The sequence below is a fragment of the Trichosurus vulpecula genome, chromosome 5 (assembly GCF_011100635.1).
Source record: "Trichosurus vulpecula isolate mTriVul1 chromosome 5, mTriVul1.pri, whole genome shotgun sequence".
NCBI classification, from domain to species: Eukaryota; Metazoa; Chordata; class Mammalia; order Diprotodontia; family Phalangeridae; genus Trichosurus; species Trichosurus vulpecula.
In genome coordinates, this window is record NC_050577.1 from 177,246,132 (window position 1) to 177,264,062 (window position 17,931).

Here is a 17,931-nt window from a genome sequence, read left to right on the forward strand (position 1 = left end):
GCAAATTCATACCAGGATGTATCCAAATACTGTTTCATTCCAAGGCGAACTGATGGATGAGTTAATTTAAGCTTTTAGGCAACTATCATCCTTACTACCACAAATACTCTTGTTATGAATATTTTAATATGTATGTACTGGATCTTTCTGTTTTTGACCTGCTTGGATACAAAGGTAGCATCACAGATTTAAAGGGTATGAACAGGTTAGTGAATTTTCTCTTGTAATTCCAAGTTGTCTTTCAGAATTGTTGGAACAGCTTGCAGTTCCATCAACAGTGTGTTAGCATGCCTGAGGGAAACACTTAAAATAAATGATATAAGGTGAAGAGTCCAGTAGCAACAAAGGCCGTGGGGCAACTTGTCAAGCTTCCCATTTCTTTTCTGTAGCTGACTCAGTTTATTTTATAACCACCGCAACTATAATAGTCAGCACTTTTAAATGTAAACAAAAGCAAGTCGTCGAAGAAGACTGTGCTTGTTGAAATAAAGGGGAGAAAGTAAACTGGGAATTTAGAATTAAGGAGCTAGGCAGTGAGACTCATCTCAGGATTTTGGGATTATTGATCTAGCCAGGGGCTACTTGGGGCCTCTGAATTTAAAGAAAATGTGTTGATAAATTTATTTAAATATAATTGGTTTCCTTGGAAATTCTGTCTTTTATGCATTTAAAAACATTATTGTGAGGAGTCCATGACACAAAAAATAGCTTAAGACGCCCTGAAATAGACTTAGAAGGGACCTCAGAAACTCGTATAACTTCCCTCTTATTACATATAAGGAAACTGAGGCCAGATTTGCCCACTATCAGTCAGGTAGTCAGCGTCTGAGTTAGAATTTAAACTTCACCGCAGCCAGTTTCTTTTCACTGTTTCTTGCTGCAGGGGCTAACTAGCTAGCGGAGGAAAAAGTGACATCTTCCCCAGTGTGCATGACATTGAGCATTCCAGTCACAGTCTGACACCCCTAAGTGACTTGGTGGTGCCGCGTGCAGGCAAAAAGAGCCAGCATGGGTCTGTCCCCGCTCGCCTTTGCTGAGGCCAAAATCTGGAGCACCAAGTTTCATCGGCCAGCACCTCACCCGGAATATGAACAGAGGCCCAGGAATCCTCATGCCGCTTTCTTTTTACCACTCGCATTTCTTCGCCTCAATCTTACCTTTCCCTCATCATCAGAAGCTACTACTTCGCTCTTCTTTCCTCTCTCTCTCCCAAACGTCTTTCCATCTAAATTGGACCTTCCCATAGCTGTCTCCACCCATTCTCGCTCCTAGCTGCCCCTCTCTTCCCTCCCAGGCGCTGGGAGGAAGCTCAGAGGCTCTAGTCACTAGCACGCAACTGAGTCCTAGGAGCCAGCCAGAGGAAGAGTGGGGAGGCTGGGCCAGTGGGAGGGGAGGAAGCCGCAGTGGGGCCACATTGGGGTGGGAGGGGAAAAGGAAAACTTCCTACGGGCCGGCCTCTCTACGGGTGGCCACTCCCAGTCCTCTACGGGCTGAAATTTCCGTGAGACCTAGGGGCAGCTATGAGAGGCTAGTGCGCTGCACCCGGGGCTGGGTGGGGGACGGATGGGGCGGGAGGGGGAGGTGGCTCCCCAGTTTCCATGGGGCGGGGTAAAGGTGGGGTACGGGCAAAAACTATCCAGCCCCCCAGTTTACTCCGCCCCAAGGCCAGATAGGTCTCCGCCCCTTTCCATCCCCCCCTTCCCATCCTCACCATCCCTCCCCCATCTCTCAACCCAGCTCCTCCTGCGGCCCCCGCCCTCTGATTGGCTGGGAGTCCCCTCCTCCTTCTTGTCGAATGGGCACAACCAACCTGGTCAAAAATTTTGCCCGAGGCAAAGCGACACACGCACACACACTCATACCTACACACAGACACACGCACACCTAAGGAACACTGGCCGAGGCCAGGGGAAGGTAGCTCCTGCCGTGGGTCAAGGGAAGGGAAGGAGGGGAGCCAGAGAAGGGAGGAGAGAAAGGAGGAGGAGCAAAGGTGCTGGAAGAGAGAAAACTCAGCAGAACTTGTGAAAGGAAGAGGAAACCTGCCCGGGAGGCGCTGCTGCAGCCGGGTGCTCTGCCTGCGCGCCCGCGGTTTTCGGTTGTCTTGGGGCAGCAGCAGCTGCGGACGGGCAGGCACCAGGCTTGGCTCATGCCCGGCTCCCCGGGAGGTACGGGCGCTGGGGGCCGAGTTCCACGCCCAGAGGCAGTTTGGCCATCCCGGCCGCGTTAGCTGGGGCGCCTGCCTCCTTTCCTCTCCTCGCTGGTCCCTCTCCGCCACGCCAAGGCTCTTTGGAAAGAGTGTGTCCAAGGGCATCTGGGGATCCTCCCCAAAACCATTAAAAAAGGAGCGCCCACTTTAGAAAATGAGACAGCATGTCTGACAAAATGTCCAGTTTTCTATACATCGGGGACATCGTATCCCTGTATGCGGAGGGCTCCGTCAACGGCTTCATCAGCACTCTGGGGTAAGGAGAGGAGCTTGGGCTGGGGAACGCAGTCTCAGTCTCTTTCTCTCTTTTTTCCCCTCCTTTTCTTTGGGCTTTCCCAGGGTTGGGGGATCTTCTCCAGACTGTATGCACCGCCCCGCCCGCTACGACACTCCCTCCCCCCCAGACTTGAGGAACCCGCCGATCTGACAAGCTGAGGACTGAGAGCTTTGCCCCAGCGCACAGGAAGCTGCTTGGGGAGAACTGTTTCTCTTGCAACTCCACAATCTCACGTGGAGAGACTGATCAAAGGAGGAAGTGATTCAGAAGCCCTCAAACAGGCCTGGGGAAGAAGTTCACCTTCTTTACTGACTTCTTCTCCAAAGGTTGTTTTGCCGAAAGTGTTGGCTTTTGATGGAAAAAAAAATCCTCCTCCTATCTTTGCTTTCCAACCCCGCCTCCTTCCCCCATCCCCGTCTATTCGGTGCCTGAAGTAGTACTCAATTACCCTAGATTCTCAGGTGACCGCGGGATGCATTGAGGGTATCCAGGACACTCAGAGCCACCGCCTGGACTTTTCCCCTTTCTCCCAGTTCAGTTCCTTTTGCCTATGCCAGGTAGCCAATCCCTTCAGCCTTTGGGATTAGACCAGGTGATCCTATGCTGAAATTCTTAAAGGTCTGACAGTCAATAAATACCGACTATATGCCAGGCACTGTGCCAAGCGCTGGGGATACAAAGAAAGGCAAAAGACAGTCTCTGCCCTCGAGGAATCTAATGGGAGAGATAATATCAAGACCAGATCAAGAAAGGCTTCTTTGTAGAAGGTGGGATTTTAGCTGGGACTTGAAGGAAGCTTCTCCACCCAAAAGGCGGAGATGGGAGCGTTGAGCTTTACCGGCGTGGAGAGAGCCAGGGAAACATCTGACGTTTAGGGATGGACTGACTTGTTCGAGGGAGAGCAAGAAGGCCAGTGTCATTGGATGGCCGATCCTGCGTGTGCCGGGGTGTAAGGTGTAAGAAGTCAGGAAAGGTAGGGAGAGAGCCAGATGATGAATGGTTTGGAACGTCAAACAGAGGATTTTATAATGGGCTGGTTCCCAATAATTCCAAGATTCTCTTCTAAGTCCACACTGTCCGAGGGAGGCAGCGTGGTACAGTGGAAAAATCGCAGACTCTGGAGTCAGAGGACTTGATTTCAAATTCTGTCATCTACCTGTATGACCTTAGGCAGATCCTCTCACCTTTCTGGCCCTCAGTTTCAGCATCTATAAAACATGAGGGGTTTGAACTAGATGGCCCCTTCCAGAAGCTATGATGCAGTTTTGTTTGTTGTGTTGCTTCTGGAACTCTGAACAACTTTAGAATCTTTCAGGCTGTGGGCTTTTAAAGAGCTTAATAAGAATTTTGTTTTAAACAAAATTCAAAGTTATTGAGATCCACCACTGATTTATGAATAAAAAAATGAAGTGCTATGAGAATGAGCTCTTATGCTAGAAGTGCTTTAAACATTGATTAAAGCAGTCAATTTTCTGGCTTCCTTAATTCTGATGAATAACGTATTGCTTAATTTATTAATGGATTAAATTTTGATAAGGTGCAAAAGGAAATTTCTGTATGCTTCTCTAAGCACTTACATAATAAAACAAAGACCATTAATGCTGTGGAACCAATGTTACCACTTTTTAGGATGTTACTGTATGCAGTTGTTGTGCTTGTGGTCACGTTACTTAACATCCACAGCATTTGAATATGTATAATTCGTGGTAAGATGCAGTGCTACTGTCCTCAGTATTTAGAATCTGATCAATCTAATTGCCATAGGACTTGTATAGGTCCTATTGCAATCCCTTGGGCTCTCTCCCCCCCACCCCCCATAATGGGTATCTGTACAAGCAATGTTTGGTGCCTACTAAATTGTAGTGTTGTACAAAATAAATTATGTATGTCAAGAACCTTGGTTTGCATATTTTTCATTTGGTGAGATACAGTAGCTTTTGGCAGAAATAGTGAAGAAAATTTAAATTCTGGGTCCAAACAAAGTCTTGTCAAATGATCCTCCTCCCTTGTTACTCCTTCCCACTTCCCATAAACTTCCAGATTTCCATCATGAGATAACCATTACATTCCTTAGATGGGTCCCACAAATCGGTAAGGAGCTTTTAAGATTTGTAGCTGTTATACCTGTGGACAATGAACAGAATAAAGTTTTGTTTGAGGAAAAGACAGTCTGATAGAGGATCTTGTTAATAGTTTGATTCAATTGAGTGAACATTTATTAAACAAGGAACATGGCACTAAAGCCACAAAAACAAAAATGAAAATCAGCTTCCAAATTTACTTGAGAAGCTTCAATTCTACTGGGAGATACAACATCTAAACAGATAAGAAAATGCAAGATAACTTAGATGAGAGAAAGGATTAGCAATCAGGGGGATCAGGAAAGACTTTTTGTAGGAGGTGACATCTAGGTTAAACCCTTTTGAAAGTTGTGGACTGTCATAGCAGGTGAGGCGACATTCATGAGGAACAGTCTATACAAACATACAGAGACAGGTGATACAATGCCAAATTCAGGGAATTTTGAGGAGGCCAATTTGGCTAAAATTCACAATGTATGAAGGGAAGTACTGTAGTATTAAATAAATCTGGAAAGGCAGCCTGGAGCTAGATTGTAAAGTACTTTGAATGCCAAACTCAGGAGTTTATATTTTAATCTAAAGGCAATAGGAAGCCACTGAAAATTCTTGAGTGTTGGAATCACTTAGTTCTTTGCTTTGGAATGTTATTTTGACAAATGCATAGAAGGATATATGGGAGAGGGGATAGAACAGGGAGACCCATTAGGGGCTATTGAAATAGTGTAGGTAAAAGATGATAAGGGTTAGAACCAGGGCGGTAGTTGTGAGTGGAAAGAAGCGGATGGATGAGAAAGATATTTTGCACAGCAAGGGACAGCTAGGTGATACAGTGGATAGAGCACCACCTTGGAATCAGGAGGTCCTGAGTTCAAAGCCAGCCTCAGACACTTACTAGATGTTTAACCCTGGGTAAGTCACTTAATCCCATATTACACAGCCACAACTGTCAAGGATTAGTAAATGATTGCATATGGAGGGTAAGATTGTCAAGAATTAGTAACTCATTGCATATGGAGGGTAAGCTAGAGGGAAGCATCTAGGCTGAATTTGAGCTTGCAAAACTGAGTGTCAGAAAGGTTGGTGATACTCTCAACAGAAGTAGGTAAGTTTAATGAGAATTTTGAATTGAAGTTTATAGTCACCAAATCTTCATTTATCAAGAAAATATTTTACCTTTATTGTTTATAAACAAATTAAGCATGTCAACTCTGTAGTCCATATTTCTATGTGATGAGTCACCTTAGGAGTGTTTGACTTTCTTCAGCTTGTTTCTGTTATGGTCCAAAACAGATTTCTTTGAAAACTTGCATAATATTTAATTTTGTTTGCTTTCTGTGTTTTGAAATTGTGTTATCCTCAGAGAATGTTTATGCAATATATTATTTTCCTGCTAATGAACTGAGTCTTATAATGCATAATGTGATGGTATCTTTATGTAGCTAGGTTCTGTGGTAAGGAAGGTCATTAAAAATGCTTATATTGGCTGGAGTTTAACTTTCATTGATTAGATGTTCTTGCCTTGAGATGGACCACTCTATAATTCAGCCAACTTTCTTAGCATTTGTATGGTACTAATGGAGTTCCTGGATTTGTATATCACCTTATAAAATCTGCCTTAAAATATAGTCCTGTAGAGGTTTAGTTGAGTCTTACTAAATGATAATGGTGCTGTTCTGTTAATAATCTCTGGTCTTCGCTGAATGACGTGGTGTCAACCTAGATACTAGAATAATTCTTTACTATTAAGAAATATAGAATAAAACTGGTTTATTAACAAGAATAATAAGTATCCTCTAAATACTATTGAAAACAGTAATTAACTATTTTTAAATTAATATTTTCCAAAGTCTGCTACATGTTACATATGTACATAATTTTGCAAAAATGCACAACAATGAACTCAGGAAGCATAATGGAATCTCTTTTTAAATGACCCATTCCATGTAACCATTTAAATAGAATATATTCCAAAGGGAAAAAGAGACATACCAAATGTTTTTCCTCTTTTAAAGAATACTGAATAATTAATGGAGTCCTATAGCAATTTTCACTATCAGATATAGGGGAAACTTTGGGTTTAGGAAAGAACCAGGACTGGTGATTACTCTGTCTCAAAGCTCTGGTTCATCTTCTCTTTGGTTATTAGAGGTGTTTCTAATCTTTTCTTTCTCCAGCATTGTCTTAATTTAAGAGTTGTGTTTTTCTTTTTTCTTTTTCACCGTGTCATAGTGAATAAGCTTCATATCAGTATAACATATGCTATAGTAACTGGCTCACATTTTTCTATCTAATCTTTTAAATGTCAGTCTCCTGTGATTGTGCATCTTAAAAGCATGAGTCTTATATTCAAAGAGAACTCTAGAAGTAGAGTTAGAAAAAAACTAGAATTAGAATCTTGGCTCTGACTCTTATTAACTGTATGATCATGGATAAATGCTTCAAGTTTTCTGAACTTAATAAGGAAGCTCTTATTAAGCACAGTGATCCTTGCAACAACACTATGAGGTAGGTTCTATAGTATTCCCATTTTATAGTTTAGGAAATTGAGGTGCACAGAGGTTAAGTGACTTGTTCAGGGTCACAAAGCTAGTAAGAGCCTGAGACTATATTTGAACTTGGATCTTTCTGACTGTAGGCCTAATGCTCTATTCGCTGTGCTACCTACCTGCCTCACTGTGTACAAGGTGTATAATAGTACCTGTGATACCTACTTAAGAGTGTTCTGAGATTCCAATGAGGTTATTATATAAGTGTCCATTGCTGTTATCATTATTATTTTTATGTAGAATAAGTTGAAAGATTCCTTATAGCTCTAACATTATGTAACTTCTTAGTTTTGAAATTAAAAAACTGTCTTTTAAACTACTCTGGCCTATTTTTAAAAATGGACTATTCAGTTCCAAGAAATAAAATTTAAAATATTCAAAAAACTCATTTGAATAAATAGACTCCTAATGCATACAGATATATATATATGTATATATATATATATATATATATACATATATATACACACATACATACACACACATATATATATATCTGTATGCAGTGGTAGGATTCAAATAAATTAACAACTGATTCTCTGCCCTAATGAACGTTTTAAGTATGCAAAAAGATATGCTGAAAGGTAGTTTAATATTTCATGCATTTAATACTCAAATAAGAACAATGAAAGAGGTACACAAAACTAGATTATGTTATAAGAAAGAGTTTTAAAATATTAATGAAAAAATATTAAATAATACCTGACAAAAACACATCCTTATGGAGTCAAAGCAGCCACGTGGCCACAGCAGCCAGTGTTGGAACATATGCAGAACCAAAACTCATCCTACCTATTCTAACTCTTTTTTTCTTCTATTTCCATGGCTTCTGAAATGGACTATAAGATAACCCTTGAAATCTATATTTCTATTGTTTCCTCATGTCTCAGTTTTCTGTTGGTTTTACTGTTCAGGAAACACCAGCGCACTCATAATATCTTGGGGGAATTTTGGGTGTAACACAAGATGGAAACAAATGACAGCTTCTTACCTCCTGGTTGTTTGGCAGTTTTTCTCTTTATGTTATATGTTTGTTTACTGAAGTAACAAAAATGAGGGAATTAAAATGTAGTATTTCATCAAAGGTATAATGAGTTTTAAGAAATGAATAAATAAATATTACAAGCATAGTTCCGTCAATTTTTTTCACCTATGGATGGAATGAAAATTACCACGGTGCTTAGAAAATGCTGTTGTGCAGATGAACGTTAAAAAGAGTAAGAAATGTAAATTTGTGATTTCCACATCGGGTGGCTGCCCAGGCGCCCACCTTAGAGAGAACCCTGGTTACAAGTGCCATTTAAACAACCGGTTCGCTGAACTCAACATAAAATTAGGTATCAGTTTTGCCAAACTGGTGCTAACTGGCTGAATCCCACCACTGTTTATATGTTTACATCATAGCACCCTTCTTGAGCAAAATTGGACTTGATTTGTAAGCATGATTGTTTTATTTATTCTTCCATCTTTCTGCAAAATGAGTCACAGCTAAGATTAACCTTACTTGATGCTAGAGGAACTCAGGAACAGACAAGTTTTTTACAGGAATATATGGAAGCCAGCTGAACAGGCTGGGGAGAGCCATTGTTAAATTTTTGTTGTGAACATTCACACCTTGAAAATTTGCAAATGGCATAAACAAAGACTTGATTTTTTGTTTTATTGATTGTCTAGACTTCAGAACATGTTAATAATGAAGATTAAACTTAAAAATGTGTCTTACACACATTTTCCTCCTGGAGAACCAGTTGTTAAATATTTACCAACATGCTCCTAATCATTTAAGATATCACTCAATTTTGTGGATGGCTATGCTGGAAATAGATCAGGGAAATTTTGTTATCTTGAGGCCTTCCTGCTTTCTATTTCTATTTCTACAATTTGTCATCAGAAATAATGGAGCAATTAAAAAATTTACCATACAAGCCACAGAAAGTACCATTTATAAATTTTTAGCATTGCCTGTTTAATACTTCTATTGAGTATAATAGAAATAAATAAAAAGAATCATGGAAACCTTTGGTAGGTTTTTCACTTTTTAACTTGATTTTAGTGCTAACCCTGAATTATTTTGGATACATGTTTTCTTTGCCTTTTTGTATACCTTTTCATATTCCCAAGAAGCCAAAGCGCACAGAAAATGGAGTTTCCTGTTGACTTAAATAATATTATAGTAATACATATATAATTATCATCACTTCCTATTGATGCCTCACTCACCCCTCTCTCCCTGTGGCTAATAAATGTAGTGAAGCAAAATAAATCAATACATTGACTGTATCTGAAAAAGAATGCCTTATTTTCTGTTTCTAATATCTCTCTGCAAAGAGGTGGGAGGCAGGCTTCACCATCAATTTTCTGAAGTTGTTTGTGGTCCCTTGAAGTAACCAGAGTTCTGAAGTCTTTCAGTATTGTTTTCTTTTTCATTGTTGTGGCATGGGTAAATTCTTCTCCTGGTTCTACTTCCTTCACTCTGCTTTGGTTTATAAAATTCTTCTCAAGTTTTTCTGAATTAGTATTCATCTTTTCTTATGGCACAATGATATTCCATTACATCCTTGTACCACAATTTGTTCAGTTATTCATTGTCCCCTTCCTCCCAGCACTTGGTTGATTAAAAAAAAACATTGTTGACTTTTCATGTTATTTTGCTGCTTTTTATTTGATTGTCCAATTGAATACAACAAGCATTTATTCAGCTCATGATACATACAAAGCACTGTTCAATGCTGCTGTGTATGCAAAAACAGAACCAAAAAAGTCTATGCCCTCAAAGTGTTTACAATCTAATAAACTGGTGTGGATTTTTTTTTGTACATTAGATAAGGACTATACCAGACAGGCAATTTATTTTCTGTGCTTGAACTTGTACTTCTGAAGAATGGGGAAGGTAAATATCTCTGTCCCCTTTCCATTTTGCCCATAATAAACATATTGGGAAGGTGAATTCAATCATGATGTATTATAGAGAACTGACCTGGCAGTCAAGGTAGCTGAGGGCTTGTGGCTTTTCCAGGACTGTGTTGCCTTGGACAAGTTACTTAACTTCTCTTTGTCTCATCTGTTTTGCCTATAAAATAAAGGTATATACTAAAGGGATTGTAAGGCTCCTTCCAACATTAACATTCATACATTTAGCTACCCCTTAGTAAGAAAGACACTATGGAAGACCAAGCTCTCTTTATTTTTCTTTACCTTTTTGAAGATACATTTTATTGGTACCTTTTGTTTTAACATCACCTACATCTCCCAACATTTCCTTTCTCTCCATCCTCCTCAGATAGCCATCTCATAAAATAAAGAATTAAAAAAGGAAGATAAAAAAATTCAACAAAATTAACCAAAATACTGAAAGAATCTGTTGCTATATGCAATTATTCTTGCCCATGGTCCATCATCTCTACAAAAAAGGGAAGGGAGATGTATTCTCAAATCTTCCTTTCTGTGTTGGTTAACAAAATGGGCTGTTAGCACTCAGTTCAACCAAGTGCCCTTGAAGAGTTTGGCCTTTGTTTCCTTGATTCGATTGAGAGTCCTTGGTGACCTCCTTGCCTCAGGAGAGGGCCTAGATTACACATGATTTTGAGTGACATGTTTCGGTCATCAGAGGCTTTTAGACCACGTGGGTTTAAGTTGCCTCTTTGTGATGATTTTAGGTCATGTGGGTGAGTGCATGTGACTCACCCTTGACCCTGAAAAAGATGTAAAACCAGGGATTGGCTTTCTCTTTTTCGGAGCTCTTACCCACAGCAGTGGTGGCACGCTTGACTCTGGGCCAACCCTTGTTATGGGCTTCTGGGCTGAACTTAGATGTTGGTAACTATGAATTGTGTTTAGTCTGTCTGTCAATGTCTGTAATTTTTTTGTATTTTGATCTGAAGTTCAGGGTGCTGGCTTTTTCCCCTGAACTAAGTGAATGGTATTTGTATGTTGAATCAAAGTAAGCTTGTTAACCTCTTAACTTTGCTTTTCTTAGTAAAGCAGATCAAAAGAACCTGGGCTTTGGCAGCATTCTTGTTGTTGGGCTTGTGTTGGTCTTTTACCCCCACAACAGCTGCTAGCCAGATTGTTGAAACGCTTTCTTAGTATCCAGTTTCCATTGTTTTATTGCTGCTTTCCCCATTTTCATTGTTGTATTCATGTTTTCCTACTTCTGTTTATTTTACTTTGTGCCAGTTCATACAAGTGTTTCCATGCTTTTCATGATGAATTCATGATGAATGTTCATTTTTTTCTTACAGTACAGTCATATTACATTGCATTCACATACCAATTTTTGTTAGCCATTCTCTAATTGATGGACATCTACTTTGTTTTTAGTTCTTTGATATCACAAAATGTGCCAGTACAAATATTTTAGATTACATTTGCATTTTGGAAAGCTATTTGGAATTATTCAAAGAACTGAAAACACTGCTGTCCACAATGGTTAAAACAATTCACAGTACCATCAACAAAGTATGTGTGCCTGTCTTTCCATAGCTCTTCCAAAATTGATTATTCTCATACCTTATCATCTATTCCCAGTTGCTAGTTATGAGGTGAAAACTCAGGTTTGTTTTCATTTGAATTTCTTTCATTATTAGTAATTTGGAACATGGCAATTTTTCCTTTGAGATCTATTCATTCATATTCTTTGACCACTAATCTATTAGGGAATTTCTTTTGTTCTTACATATTTCTGTTAGTTGTCTATTTATCTTGAACATCAAACTCTTATCAGAAATATTTGATACAAAGATTTTTTTCCCAGTTGACCTTTTACCTTCTAATCCTAGTTGCATTAATTTTGTTCATGCAAAAGCTTTTCAATTTCATGTAATCAAAATTATCTATTTTACCTTCTATAACTACCTCTATGCTCCCACCTCTTTTTTTGTGGCTAAGACTCCATTCCCTGTGGCAAAATTGCAAAGAATGATCATGACCCTAAAGAAAAGCTATGAGAAGACACTGGTAGGTTCATAGGTAAGGTACATTGTGCATATTTTCAGACTATTTAGATGTATTGAGCAGTTTTGCTGATTTTTTTCTCTCATTTTTCTTTAAAAATATTATTTGTTATATCATATGGCTCTGAATAGAGGGAGTGGGAAAGATACCAGGAGAATTTTGATGGTGTAGAAAAACAAAAGATATCAATAAAAGTTATAAAAAAGAATTCATTCTGTAGCCATAGCTTATTTGCTTCTTTTCTAATTTTTTATGATGTTATTTTGATATTTATTTCCCATGTTAATTTTAAAATTTATTTAGTATATGGTGTGTGGTGCTGTTCTAAACCCAATTTCTGCTAGACTGCCTTCTAGTTTTACAAGAAATTGTTGTTACAGGGAGTCCTTTCCTAGGTTATATTTTTGGTTCATTGGATACTAAGTTATTGAGTTCAATTATTCCTGATTTTCTTCTGCTTTTCTCTTCTAAGCTACTTAGTGGGTTCTATAGTTTGAGAGCTGAAAATGCTATTTGTTCCCTTTTCATTCCTACCTTTGCTCATTATTTCTTTTTTTTTAGTCTCTTTATCCTCTAAATGAATTTCAGTATCATCTTATCTAGCTCTACAAATTATCTATTTGATAGTTTGATTGGTATAGCACCAAAACTGTAAATTAACTTCAGTAATGTTGTCATTTTCATCATATTGGCATAACGCTGCCATGAACATTGAATATTCCTTTAGTTACTTAAATTTTTCTTTATTTCTTTAAGGAGCATTTTATAATTCTAGGAAGAGTTTGCTTTGGCAGATAGACCCCAAGGTATTTTATGCATTTTGTATTTATTTGGAATGGGACTTATCTTTCTATTATGGTCTTTTGAATTTTGTCATTATTATACAGAAATGTTATTGATCTTCAAAGTCAGTTTATTTTGTAGACTCCAACTTTACTAGAGCTTTTAGTTGTCTACATCGGTTTCTTTATTGATTTCCTAGGGTTTTCTAAGAGCCATCATGCCATCAGCAGACAGGGATAATTTTTGTCTCTTCTTTGCTTAGCTTTCTCCTGTCTTATTGCTTTTGTATGCATTTCTAAGACTATGTCAAATAAAAGCAGGGAAAGAGGACATCCTTATTTTTACTTTAGTTTACTGGAAAGTACCTATTTCCTCATTACATATAGTATTAACTTTTAGTTTTTGATAGATGCATTTTATCATATATTAAAAAATCCCTCTATGTCTATGCTTTGTAGGGTTTTTAGCATAAGTAATTATTATATTTTTGTCAAAGGATTTTTTCTGCAGTTATTGATATAATTATGTAGTTTTGAATATTTTTGGTTTTTAATATTCTTGATTACGCTAATTTTTATAATGTTGAACCATCCTTGCATTCGTGGTACAAATACAGATTGTTGATAGTGAATTAGTTCTTGGATAAATTGCTATAATCTTCCTGCCAGGATTTTATTTAAAATTTTAGAATCAATATTCATTAATGATACGGATACAAATTCATATGAATTCTCTTTGCTTTAATCTTTCATAGTTTAGGTGTTAGGGCAATATTTATCTCATAAAAGGAGTTTAATAGAGTAACTTCTCAGTTTTGGAGAATAATTTTTGTAGGATAGATGTGTTTATTTATTTATTAGTGCATTTGTGTTTCAGTTAAGAATTTTTTTATACTTTTTTTTTCTTTAAGTCAATACTTTGTTCTTGTGACTACTTTGATGCAGTCCTATTCCCACAGGCTCTCTTCTTCCCCTCACCACTGCCTCCCCTTCCCCCCTCCTCCCTATTTGTCAACCCTTTCCCTAGTTTTCAGATTTTACTTAAAGTACTGATTTCTTTTTCCCTTTTACTTAGTCATTTCTCTCTTCCTCTCTTTTCCCCATTGATTAAATGTTTACTTAAAAATCCCCCCCTTATTCTTTTCCACTTCTTGTGTTAGTTTTTTCTGTGTCTTTTTCTAAGAATTTCTTTGCTTTTTTTCTTTTCATTAAATCTCTTCCCTTCCTGTTTATTCTATAATTTCATTCACTTATCAAGTATCTTCATTTATTCTTTCTTTAATCTCTGTGTATTTCTCAGGGATTTAAAGATTCTGAGGTATTAGATGTGAGTGCCCTCTTCTAACTAATGTCAATATTACTGATTTTATAGATCTTGCCTTTTTTCTGGTGAGTGCCTTAATCCTAGAAGTATCAATGTATGAGGGAAGTAAATATAGATAGGAGCAGGGCCTCATGGTAGAAATTACCTTTTGTCCTTAATGGTGAAGTCTAATTGTATTCTCTGCTCTATCCATGGTCATTTTCTTCTCTTTGATTATGGCTTTTCATCTCGGGGTACATGTTCTTTCTTTCCCCTCCATCTTTCAGGGAGTTATCTTCCCCTAGAAATTCACATATCTCTTCTCCTTTGGCAGGGTGTTGTCTTTGGAAGCACAATGCTTTCTTAGAGAAGGTCATCTCCCAATGTACCAACTTCCCTAAATTAAACCTATTGACAGACCCTCAGCTCCCATCACAGGCATCTACCTCCTCTTCCCCCAGGGAGTGTTTTTCATTTAGTTCAACTTTCTTCCCCATTGGGTGGAGAAACTCCTTTCATTTCCCCAGTTTCAATCCTTTCCTTCTGCCATTTCTTCCATTCTCATGCAGCATCTCTTCTTTCTGAGAGATGGGAGGAGATATCATCCATTCCCTCTTCCTCAATGGTCTTATTAAATGTACATCACCTGGTTCCTTCCCTCCTCCACCTTCTCTCTCTCCATTTATGCTCCCCTCTACTCTGCAATTTTGTCCCCAAAAGACACCTTGATTCACCTATAAGGAGATTGTGGGTATCCATGCACACTTCAGTTTTGTTGGACTCCACCATCCCTTCTATTCCTTTAAATTCTGCTTTATCCTTTTGTGAGCTTTTTAAAAAAATCTGATGATCCTTCTTGGCTTTCTCCCTCCCTCTCTCCCTCCCTCCCTCCCTCCCTTCCTTCCTTCCTTCCTTGTTGCCTTTCTACTGTGATGTTCAGACTTATTCTTTTTTATTAAAAAAAAAAACTCTAAACATGGAGTAATTAATTTCATTATTCTTACCTTGCTAATTGTACTTATTTTCTCTGACTCTTTGTGACCCTATTTGGGATTTTCTTAGCAAAGATACTGGGATTGGTTTGCCATTTCCTTCTCCAGCTTATTTTACAAATGAGGAAACTGAGGCAAACAGAGTTAAGTGACTTGCCCAGGGTCACACAGCTAGTAAGTGTCTGAGGGCAGATTTGAACTGAGGTCTTCTTGTCTCTAGGCCAAGTCCTCTATCCATTGAGCTACCTAGCTGCCCAAAGTCCTTCTAGTAGTAGGGAACTGCAAATATAGATCCAAGGAACAAGTCAACAGGTCAGTTTGTCTATCCCTGCTATGGGAGAATGGAGACTGGTAGAAGGGGGTACACTGAGTGAGTGCTTCAAGGATTAATGGTTTCCTATATTAGTTCCAAAGATTTTACATTGTCAGGGTTCTCTCTTTTTTTCTTCTATGGAATCAAATATAATTGCTTTATAGCTGGTGCATAATTACACTTTTTCAGAGGTGTTTGAGATTGGTGGAGATTGGGCACAGTGTTCACTAGCTTGTTGGTCCTTTGACCTAAGATTATGTTTCTGAATAGTTTAAAGTGAATTAAAGGAATTATGACTTATTACAATAAGGTTTAAGCAAATTGGTTCAGTGTCAAAGGAAAGCCAATGAAAGAGCCTGAAACAGAATAAAAAGGTCAGCTGTATTCCTTTTCTCCATGTATTTGACTACTCTTGATAAATTTTCATATTAAGCTTATGGTCATAGTGCATGAAAACTGACTTTGTTTCAAGGCTGTGGACAAATACTTGTGTGTATGTGTATTACTTGTTTGATTATGGTAAAATACAGCATAATTATATAAATAAGTGTGAGACTATTAGACTATCAGGAATTTGTGCAGTTACAATGATTTTAGGACTTTCTCTAATAATAAAACTGCACTGTTCCAGTTTATTGACTGGTATCAGTTTGGGGAAATTTTCCTCTTAAGTAACGTAACCTAGTTTTTTCAGTCTGATTCTTTGTTTTCTTTCATCCATCTTTAGGGTTGGCAGTAGTTTTGCTTATGTCTAGTGAATTTCAGTTACCCAATTTTGAATGCCCTGATTAAAAAAATTTACATATAACTTTCCTTTGCAGTTATTCTTTAACAGGTGTTACCCAGGATTTCTGAATTATAGTTGTAACAGACTGAGAAATATTATTTCCTCTTATTTCCCCCAGAGTCTTAAGGTAGTGTTCTCTTTTCTAGCCTCTTGTCCAGCTGAGTTTTAAATGATCCAAAAGACTATTCCTAGAAAATTCTTACATTGAAAAAATAGGAAGCTATCTTAGATCCTTTCAGATTAAGGCACTGTACAAATGCTAAATAAATTAAACGATGAATAGATTTTGCTTTTGGGAAGATTTCATCCTACAGTTAAATTGCCTCCCTTCCTCCCTTTCTTCCTCTCTTGTTTCCTTCTTCCCAGCATTGTGTTGTAGTAGCTGGCTCTAATGGGGGGAATTCTAGACTTGGAATTAGGAAGCTCTGGATTCTGAATCTATGCCCAGTACTTATTAGCTCTGTGACTTCTCTGGTTAACTTCTCTGATCCTTAGTATCCTTAGCTTTTAAGATGATGATAATAGCTATAGTTTCAATCTAAAAGGGTTAATGTAATGAGATCATTTCTATAAAGCCCTTTGAAGATTTTCAAGCACTATATAAATTTTAGGTACTATTATGATTTTGTTGCAGTTGTTTCAGTTGTGTCTGACCCTTCATCATTCCATTTGGGATTTTCTTGGCAAAGAAACTGGAGTGGTTTGCCATTTCCTTTTCCAGCTCATTTTGTAGATGAGGAAACTGAGACAAATAGGGTTAAGGGACTTGCCCAGGGGCACACAGCTAGTGAGTGTCTGAGGCTAGATTTGAACTCAGGAAGAGGAATCTAGGCCGAGCTCTCTATTTATCCACTGTGCCACCTAGCTGCTCCATTATTTTGATTTAGGGTGCTTATTATTGTTTTCTCTTCCCGTCAACTTGCCTCAGGCCTCTTTGCTCTCCCATCACAACCTCTGATATTTAATGACTTCAGATTATGTTTAATCAATGATTATCAATAACAAATAGGAGTTATTGGGAAAGTTGAGATATTAGGAGGCTTCTGTCAAATAGGCTCCTTCTTTCATTGTAAGAAGTCAGTGTGGGAAAAATAGTCATTATTATTATACCTAGCATTTGCATATCACTTAAGATTTGCAAAGCACTTTAGTTATATTGACTCATTTAATCCTCACAACAATTCTTTGAGATGGGTGCTATGATTATCCCTGCTTTGCCAAAAAAAAAGAAAAGAAAAGAAAAGAAAAGAAAAAACTGAAGTTGAAACTTGGTCTGGATTGCATAGCTAGTAAGCACCAGAGGCAGAATTTCAACTGAGGTCTTCCTGACTCCTAGTATACCACTTAGGAGAGACAGAGAGAGAGGGAGAGAGAGAGAGAGACAGAGAGACAGAGACATGGTGTAATGGCAAGCAAAGTGGGACTTTTTGTTTTGCTCTTTTTTTCTTTTGGAGTTCTAGTTCTTCTTAGCACTAAGGTAATCAAATGCTTTTGATTAAGTCTTTCCTTTGTTTGAATCAAGAGTCTTTGATGACCTGCTTAAGTCACAAGAAAGCCTAAGTCCCATGAGTTTGAGTCACATGGTGGGCTGTGGACTGACTTTGGAGAAGTGTGTATATATGCTGAGGTTAGCATTTTGCTTGGGGCTCACTCATTGGAAGAGCATTCCTGTGATTTTTGCCAGACAAGAC

General features: G+C 38.2%; 1 protein-coding gene across 1 annotated transcript in view; it reads left to right on the top strand.

The window, feature by feature from the left end:
- Positions 1-2,249: 2,249 nt before the first annotated feature.
- Positions 2,250-17,931, top strand: part of ITPR2 (inositol 1,4,5-trisphosphate receptor type 2) — a 545,841-nt gene continuing 530,159 nt past the window's right edge. Inside the window, exon 1 of the mRNA XM_036758879.1 lies at positions 2,250-2,462. Coding sequence (XP_036614774.1) covers positions 2,371-2,462 — 92 coding nt within the window. The 5' untranslated portion in view covers positions 2,250-2,370. The remainder of the gene's footprint in view (positions 2,463-17,931) is intronic.